Below are 9,984 nucleotides of genomic sequence, written 5' to 3' on the forward strand. Positions count from 1 at the left end.
CCATAATGTTCACAGATTCCAATTCCGCTGCAGAGCCTACATCAGTGCTAGTTATTGCTTTGTCTTTCCGTGAGAAAGCCCTTGCTGCCCGGCTAGGGCCTGCTGACCCACTTTCCCAGGTGCACAGACACCCAACCCAGCAGAGGATCTGTGCAGGGGGATTAGGTGAAATTCCAGTGTCAGAGGATGAGACGGATAGCGTCCCGAAACGAGCCAGCCAATCAATCTTCCCCTTTCCGTTCCTCTGTAGGTCAGCACAGGCACTCGGACGAGGCCGCAGCGGTTCACCCTCACTGCTGTTCATTTCATTTTTTTGGCAGGCAGATTCCCGCAGCCACACTCACTCGCATGGCCTGGATAACATAGATGGCATCCATTTATTTAGATGCATATTTACTGATGCAATTCAGGCTATGCACTTTGCTTAAGGGCTAAAAGACAGTGTCCCGCCAATGAATCAAGCTTGCACTGTCCACACAAACCAAATGTAGCTCTCACCCATAACGCCTCAATGTGGCCAGTGTCGGGGGTTTACATGAAGCATTGTTGCTCAGGTAAAAGCAGATATACACCAACATCTGCAGCGGACTACACGGGAAATGTCAGAAGAAACCAAATATTGTATTTGGGTCATATTTGTTGTTATTGGTAATGTGACACGTCTGTTCTGTAACCCGACCTGGAGTCTGTCACACAAGAAGTGGCCTGAGCTCGTCACTGCAGCAATTTTCTTTAAATAAAAGAAATCCAAACGACTGCTAGAGTAGCTTTTATATGGAAGCCAGATGAAAGAAACAATGAAAGAACAAAGAAAGAAAATGTGCAGGGCTCTGATGCAGAGTCACGGATGAGGTGTCCAGAGATGCTGTCTTTGGAAAGACGACACGCAAAAGTGCTTACATGAAGAAGCCACTCCATTCCAAAGATAACATCTCCAGATACCCCATCTCAGACTCTTCCTTTTGCAGGGGGCTTTAGTATATTGTCTTTATCGTCCCCAAAACACTGAATCCGAACACAAGGAGGGGGTCAGCCATCTTGTTCACCAGTGTGGTGCAGGGTTTCACTCAACAATAAAGGTCAGTGGAACAGAGAGGGTAGCTCATATCTACACATGCATGCGCTGGATGTCACCTCAGTGTGTAGCAATAATAATAACATCAGTAGAGTAAGTTACAGAAACAAAGAAATTGATATATTAAGCACATATTTTATAATGCTACCCTCAAATGATTCCAAGAGTGAATATACATTACTTTGTATTGTCTGTGTTGGATCAGCACCCTCGTTTTTCTGAGGACTCCCGCTCCGTCGCGATGGTGGGGCCTGTCTGAGCACAGCTGCCTTCAGCATTGCAGGATGCACATCCTGAGGATGTTCAAAAAATACCAAAAAAAAGAGGAACATTTTTCACCAGTGTACTGCTTCATTTCGTGTGATAGGTGGGAAGGGTGTTCTCATAGGGTGCATTCACCTAGCCAAAGTCTCCATGCTATTCACTTGATGTTCTGAGGAGAACCAAAACAGCCGAAACATCATGAGCCATTTCATAAGTTACCTGAGTCCTCTAAGCCAAGCGCACGGCACTCAAGCTGCAGGTTCTCTCGTTGGCTGCTTTCTGTTCTTTTCTTGGTGAAGATTGTCCTGTTTGTCCCGTTGGTGCCACAGGTACACCATCTGCAATACCACACTGAGTGGAGTGCTAATTGGTTGCTGTGTCTGACCAAAGCAGCAGAGGGCGCTGTTATCATGACGGATGGACAGGCTGTGTCCCTGTGTGACATCACGCTGTGTTTGTTTCCAGAACAGTGAGCCGGATGGAGACATGACACCGGTCCAGGAGGACGAGGGACCCAGCGCAGTGTCACAGCTGGCAAAAAAGGTGGGCCATCACCTCTCTGCCAACTCACTCAGTGCTGTGCTAACACACTTACCACCACAGGAACACACTCAGTGCTGTGCTAACACACTTACCACTGTGTCAACTCACTTGCTGTGTTACATACGCACATCACAACCCATCGATAATATTGAAGCTATGTCCATTCTGCATGGCTTGACAGATGTGAATGGACCAGCATATTCCTATAGCAATGAGTATCACACGAGGCTTAACCCCCTCCCATCTGCCTCTCTGCTTCTGAGCCAGACTCGCTTCTCTAGATCAATTCAGTCATTTATATTTGCAAATACAGACGGGCAACTTTGAAGGGTTTTGGCCCTCACATCTTATGTATTTTGTGATCCTCGTTATTGAGGTATATCATGGTTTCCAACCGAAAAGGTGTCGACACAGCGTAGCTACACAGACGGCTGTTCTATGTGTCTCTGTGTGTGTCTGTGTGTGTCTGTGTCTCTGTGTGTGTCTGTGTCTCTGTGTGTCTGTATGTCTCTGTGTGTCTGTGTGTGTCTGTGTGTCTCTGTGTGTCTCTGTGTGTCTGTGTGTCTCTGTGTCTCTGTGTCTCTGTGTGTCTGTGTGTGTCTGTGTGTTCTGAGTGCTCTGTGTGTTCTGATTGAGGTGCAGTTTGGGTGGGAATGTCACAGCACCGGTCTGGTAGGTGCGTGTGTTTACCCATGAGGCTGTGCTCTGTGTTCAGATGCAGGGAGCAGGCGCTAAGGGCTGGAGAAGTGTGTCTGCCCTCTTCAACAAGGACGATGAGCACCAGCTGCTGGAGTCTGAGGGCCAGCCGGCCGCCGACCAGTGAGTGACAGGAGGGCAAACCCAGTACCACGGGCCTTTAATTACTGGCACATTTCAGCCAATCATAAGACTTTCCATAGCAAAGCACCGACTGGTTAAAATCTGTGAGTCGTCAATAGCTCTACCCATCTGGGGTTTCATGAAGAGAAGCTTCATGGTACCGTCACTATCTAACACACAGGACTTCACCTCTGGGTGTGTTTTAATGGGGGCCGCTGGGGTTGACTGGGCATGTCTTCACTTACACAACTACAGCTAGCTATATTAGTAATGAGAAATAGTAATGAGCATTAATCAGTCTCTGATGTGTGATGTAACGCAGTACCCTCTCATGTGACCTGTGACAGTATGATGTAATGCAGTGTCTCCTGTGTTTCTCCAGCCCACTAGCAGTGAAGCCAGAGGAACCGCGGCCAAACAAGCGGAGCACAGCATTCTGGGATACCTTCACCACCAAGTGGCAGCAGGCGGCCGCCATGAAGCAGGCGGAGGCGGCCGCCGCAACAGAAGCGGGAGGCGAGGGTGGGGAGGGGGCGGAGAGCGAGGGTGGGGGGAGGAGTCAGGAGGGGGAGGGGCAGGAGGGGGAGGAGAGTGGAGGTGGAGGAGGAGGAGGAGGCAGTGGGAACAGCTTCTCCAAGTACGCCAGCCTGGGTGGCGGCAGCGAGGACACAGCCTTTAAGTGGAACTTTGTCACCAGCAAGCTGGCTGAGCTGAAGTCCAAGAGCCTGGCCAAGACCAACTAACCCAACTGCCAATCCAGCTGGGCAGTGGGTGTGGCTGGGCGGGGCAAGGTGGGGCAGGGTGTGGTCCAGCATGCCAGACTAGGGGGAGGGGCCAGGCAGGAGGGAGGCTATGTAAATGTGAACACTGTCACACCCTGACTAAAGTTCTCCCTCCAGTCTTCTCATCCCTGCTTACATGCAGAAAATATCTCTGCAACGTGACATCACTAGAACGTAAAAGGCTTGGATTCCTTTCCTTTCCTTTCCTTTTTTTTCTCATCCCTTCTTCTTTGAAGTGTACAGCCATTTTCCCATCAGGGTGACCTCACCTGCACACCTGTTCCCAGCCTGACGTTTAACTCATTTTGCCGGTTAAAGCAGGAGGAGACCCAATTTTCAGTGCTTTTTGTTGGCAAAGTGGTTCAAATTTTTATGTTTATTTCAGTGATCCAAGCTAAATACCCTCTGAGAATTGGGGAAAGAAAGTCTGGCTCTTGTTTATTATCAATATTAGAATTATGTTGTTTTGAAATGTAGAATTATAGCTTTTACAGATGTGAGATCTGAACAGATCACATGACTTCAGTGGTAATAGTCTAGGCTCAGGGTCTTGGCAGCTGTTGGCCAGGTAAACCATTCTAGCGTTACTCTGCGTCAATATGGCCAGGTACTGCTGACTGTTCTGGATCAATGGCTTCCGTGCCTCCTTTTATTGCAGTGAATCTGTCCACTTTCACACCTGTCCTGATCTTACTTCTCATTCACCTGCAGCTAGTATGTACATTGCAGCTTGCTCACCTTTCAGTCTCAGTAACATGTTTTGTTTCTGCATGACGTGGCAAACTGTCTGAATGAGTTTCTGTATGTTTCAATAAAAGCTACTGCACTGAGAACCAGAGATGTCATCGCCAGCCAAATATTCATATCCGTGTAAAAACAAGATTGTAAAGATGTGTGCTATGAACTGGTTGGCTCTTGATATGAACTGCAGGAGCTTGACCATCGCTGGGTTTGCCAGCAGTAACTTCAGTAATTGCATCTGTGTTCCTTAGGACCTTAGAGGCTATGTAAGTTTTCATTCAACGGTCAAAGCCTTTCACACCACTCCCTCTGTATACCATGGATCAACACCACCGTGACTAAGGGAGAGAACCACTCATCACACCCTCACACGACCTGAAAAAAGGAGCTGTCACAAGGAAGAACAGACAACCATTTACGTAGAGCCCACCCATAGCTGCACAGGGCATTGGAGCAGGAATCTTACTGGTCCTACTGACCAGCAGGGGGCCCTCATGGGCTATATGTCTAAATCACTCTGTTATAATTTTGAGTTGTAGTGATACCCAAAGCAATTTAACTAGGTCAGTGCTGGGCTTCCTTTTTTAAAACTACTCAGACACTCTCAGAAGCGTTAAATGGCAGTTAAAAGTTACTGTGCTTCCAGGAAAGAAATCATTTTGACTTCGGGAAGAAAAACACTGCACCCAATTCTACATAACAACGAAACCAAAACCAATGCATTCTGCACAGAAGGTATGAAGATGTATTGAACTATAAGAACTCCCACCTATTCTCAGCTTTTCTCTCTCTCTCTCTCTCTCTCTGCTTCGAGGTGGGCGGTGCCTCTCCCTGCCTGTGAAAACAGCATCAGCACACATGTGATGTTTTGGTTTCTGTCAGAGAGGTGACATGGTGCCTGTCAGCTAACAGATGACAGATGCTGTCAGAGCTGTCAGCCTCTGTTTGCGCTGAAATGATCGCATGCTCGTCCATGCTGCGTCGGGCCACACCCGCTGCCACACGGTCACCACCCTCCAATCATGTCACCCCTCTGCTCTCCTGGCCAGAGGAAGAAGAGGCTGAGGAGGTCTTCAGGGGCTGGAGATGTTAAAGCCTTTCATGTAGTCTAATGGGGAAAAAGTTGTTAAAAAGGGCTTGTTAAAAACTTCCTGCAGCAGGAGAAAACATCCCCCCCTCCCCCTCCACTCTGCCCCTGGGCCTGTTTCTGCTGTCCTGCTGCTTAAATTGCAGCTGAAGCTGTTTAGAGGGAATCAGGTTTGTAGAGCATGAAGAGTCTGCCACTGCCGAGGAAGCGTCTGACTCACATCAGAGGGATGCTGAAGTACGGCACCGAGCCGTGAGGAGCGTGAATCCTGCTCGCACCGGCTCAGCCAAGGCCACGTCTCACCTTCAGATGAGCGCCAGGGCCAGCCAGCAAGGCTTTATGGTGTGAACACCAAAGGTTACACTCAAAGGGAGAAACTAAAGTGTTTATTCCAACATACCTGGCAACATGGATGCTGGAGCCAGAACAACAGCTTCTCCGTCTGTGATGTGCTCCAGAGGGACTTGCAGGTTTGGAGCTGCAGGTTATGGGTTCTGCCATTTTGTGTGTTATGGCTGCGGTATAGGGCTGGTTTGTATTACATCTGCATGAAATACTTCTACACTAGGAGGATGGAAAAATGGAAAAGGAACAAAGAGGGCAAGATAGGGAGCAAGGGAGGGAGAGCGAGAGAGGGAAGGAGGGAGAGAGAAGGGGGGGTGTGAGAAAGGGATGAGAAAGCAGGCTTAGAATGAGAGACAGGAAAGAGAGGTGGGACATGCATCCAACAGCAGCCCTGCACACAGAATTTTACATAAGCAGGGCCGAATTCAGCTGCTCCCCTTGCAATAAACATTGAATATAAACTTTAAAGAGAGGGAGACAGAAAGCGATAAATACAGGAGGAGAAAGAGGGACTGAGAAAGGAGGAGGAAGGCAGAGTGGGCTGATAGGGAAAGCCACAACAACTCCATCAAGGACAGGAGTGTATATGTTTTAAAGCTTGATTTTATCTCACTGGCAAAATCATGATTTATCCCCCATCACTGGCATGCTCCACGCAGGGCCAATCAGAACACTGCAGCCACCCATAAATTTGTCACATCCACCTGAGATGCTGTTATGTAATCCGTGTCTCGGACTGCCCCCAGGAACGTGAGCAGGGCGGACGCCACCCCAACATGCCAGTGCTCTAGTTATGCTGTACCTCTCCTGGTGTGTGTGACTGCCGGCAGGTGTGTCCACACTCTCCGGCCTGCTCTGGGACGTGAACCCAGCCCACTCTGGGTCCAGTTTTACTGCTCACAGTGGTAACGGAGGGGGTGCCCCCCATACACTCATAATCCACAGACCGCAGCTCCAAACATAAAGGGAGGCTCTGATGCTCAGACAGCAGCTGGGAGTTAATGCTGACATGATGGAATCACCAACAGCTGAACTAACCTGTACATATGTCAACGACAAGGCAATGGAGTGTCGTCGGTGGTCAAAATGAGTAATGAGTAAAAAGTACTGAGTAATGTAAATAAGTAAATGAAGTGCATTGAGTTAGAGTAAGAATATTGAGCACAGTTATAATTAGGCAAAGGGACTCTAGGAAATGTAAAATCAGAAAGGTGTGATTTCAGATGGGGCTGGTTCAAACCAATGCATGGACTCAAATAGATAATGGTAGATTTCCTGAACATTTTTGAATCTAAACTCTATGTTATTACAGTTAAACACATTACAGAATCAAACTTCCACATTCCACATGTACACACACACACACACAGTGACAGTATGACTGTGGATTCTCCCTAGTCCCTAGTCTCCTAGTCCCTAGTCTCCCTAGACAGTTTTTCCCACATGAATAGAGACAGAGAAATGTGCCCGGAAAAGCAAAGGATGAGTTCAGTTCAGTAGCCAGATATTGGTTGGAGTATTTATAGTATGTGTGTTGCCGTGGTGAACACTGGCTGGAGTATTTATAGAGTCCGTTTACAGTAATTGCAGTGAACAGAAGTACTGGTTTACTACAGCTCTGGCTTGACAACACGTTTCCGCGCTGAACCGTTAACCTTCCTGTATGCCCGTCATGGTGCTCACCTGGCAAATAGAGTCTGTGCCCCACAAACACACACCCAAAAACAGTCACAGCTCCAGTAAAAACATTACCATTTCAAAATGCTTTTCCAAAATAACTATTGTGCTTATTTTGAGGTTTTAGTTACAACATTATGAGGATAAGAAGCACTCTACACTAAAATAAGGCTCGTTTGTGTAAGGATGAAGATGTCCTTTTGGTTGTCTGAATGCCACGCTCCTGGATTACACAGGAAGCCTATGTGTCACAGGAAGCCTATGTGTGAGGCCGAATGCAGACTGCAGGGTCAGGCGGTTCTGACGGAATCTCCACAGCAAAGCTGTCTTGCTCAGGACTCCTCTTCTTGGCTTGTCCTGCTTTGAGTGATCATCTTTGGAAACACCACTGGGATATGCCCCCAGACTGAGTCATCACACCTGACAGGCTCAAGTATCTCTACACCTCACCTGTCCTCATGCCCCTCCTCAATCACTGTCTCCATAATCTTTATGGGATGTCATACATAGCAGAACAGCACTGCTGCATGTCTGCAGGCAAACTCTCTTTCTCTCTCTCTCTCTCTCTCTCACACACACACACACACTCTTTCTCTCTCTCTCTCTCACACACACACACACACACTCTCTCTTTCTCTCTCTCGCTCTCTCTCTCTCTCTCTCTCTCTCTCACACACACACACATATATACACACACACACACACGTACCATTGTCCACCCCCATGCAGACAGGTATTCACAGCACAGCTCCAGGGTAACTGGCTGAGACACTGGGCGTATGATATGGTTGTTGACTCATCCAAAAAGGCAGTGAGCCCATCTGGAATGGACTTGTATGAACAACAACACCATGGTAACACCCCCACCCTCTCCTCCCAAAAACAGACCTACCTGGAGCCAGGCGCTTCTACCCAGCACTGATGGGACCAGATGTGGACACATCTTCACCCCCATGACCATATGATTCTGTCCTTCTCTGTGTGGGGTCACAGGTGATGTAGAGTAACAGCGCTCTATGTTTATTTTAGAGCTGAGTTTCTGTGTGGAAATTCCAGCTATTGTCCCATACATGTGCTTTATTTCCCCAATATTAATTTAGAACCCAGATTACCTATATCAGATTACCTATGCCAAGGACAGGTGCTTGTTCACTGAGACTGATGACAGTGATGCAGGGGCCTCGGGACACGGCATGCGGAGGGGACCGTGGCGGGTGAAACCGTCATTATGTTGAACTATCCTGAGGTACCTCTGAAACAGAATATATATTTATTTTAATTGAGATGCATCAATAATAAACAGTAAGCAATGGTGTAGAGGTCATTTGTACCTCACTTTTATTTGTTAATGAAGGCACCACTGGTTTGTAACGGTGATGTGTGGACACAGTACGCTGCGATCACGGCTCTGGTAAGATTGGCGGGACGCGTAGCGGTTTAAACCCGAGGAGCGCCGCGCGCACGGGTAACGCGACGGTCAACGGACAGAATGGCGCTGCTGTGCGAGCCCACTTCACGCCGAGGCAAAATTCCGTTAGGTAACCTGCTAGCGAATTAAAGATATTAATTAAGATGTTTAAAACATCCGTCTAACGTCAGCTATACAAATATAAATCATTTCTGCATTTTGTAGCGACAGGGTCTAATTTGAAATCGAGTTACTTGTGCGACGTTTTTTTTCCATAGGTGCAAACATTAGCTATCATCAGTAACGTAGCGTTAGCATGCTTTGTGCTTGCTCACTAGCTAACGTTGTCACAGGTACACTAGCTAAAGTCTAGTCCTGTTTGGAAAAATATGAGCTATTGGCTTGCTAGCTGGGTTAGTTTCAACAAGTCTGCTATGGAGAAATACCATTATCCTGGTCTGACAGTATCAAAATCACCCTAGCAAGCCGGCTATGCCGACCGCGTCATACTCTTAGAAGACTTTCTGGACAGGAGCGTTAGTAGCTAGCTAACTTGGCAGTTTGCTAATTGGCTAATGCTAGGTAACATTCGTGAAGCGTATCAGCAAATCCAGATTGTGTTTTAGGTTTTTGTGATGACAATTGGAATCAGTTTAGCTCAACGTGTAATTTAAAGGCATTTCACAACCTACAGTTGTTAGTTGGAGTTGATCCAGAAAACTAATGTAGCTAGTATGAGGAGATCTAATATGTTTTTCTCCTTTTTCCTCTACAGGTATAAAGGAAAGAACATCAGGCATTATCTGGGATGGGACACCGGGAAGTTACTAAGCTTGCTGAAGGGTGAGAACATTTAAATCTGACCCATCTAGGTTAGATTAACATGAGTCCAGACTGTTGCATAATATAATTATAATGTATGTAATATATAATATAACACATACTAAAGACCTATGTGATTATGGACTGGCCCCCTTTTAATACATTAATTATTGGGCTTTGGTGGTGAAGCTCGTGGATATGGTGATTAGTTAGCAATCATCAGACAATTAAAGCAACATATCAGCAGTGCTTAAATTCCACTAATAAAATGTGGTATCAATAGTATAATACACAAAAATCCCCATATTTGAGCCAGTGAGGGAAAATTTTAATACCCTAATTTAGTCATTTGGAGTGTAATGTTACTGAAGTGAATGGGACCCTTCATGCATGGACGCTCCTTTTTGGGTATGAAGGTGAA

At 46.9% G+C, this 9,984-nt stretch overlaps 1 protein-coding gene across 1 annotated transcript in view; it reads left to right on the forward strand.

Moving 5' to 3' along the window:
* The window catches only part of LOC118784090 (uncharacterized protein C1orf232), a 5,166-nt gene extending 1,722 nt beyond the window's left edge, over positions 1-3,444 (forward strand). The window contains exons 2-4 of the mRNA XM_036538082.1: positions 1,805-1,882; positions 2,598-2,701; positions 3,084-3,444. Of these exons, the coding sequence (XP_036393975.1) occupies positions 1,805-1,882; positions 2,598-2,701; positions 3,084-3,444 (543 nt within the window). The remainder of the gene's footprint in view (positions 1-1,804; positions 1,883-2,597; positions 2,702-3,083) is intronic.
* Positions 3,445-9,984: the final 6,540 nt, after the last annotated feature.

Source organism: Megalops cyprinoides, chromosome 10 (assembly GCF_013368585.1).
Source record: "Megalops cyprinoides isolate fMegCyp1 chromosome 10, fMegCyp1.pri, whole genome shotgun sequence".
NCBI classification, from domain to species: Eukaryota; Metazoa; Chordata; class Actinopteri; order Elopiformes; family Megalopidae; genus Megalops; species Megalops cyprinoides.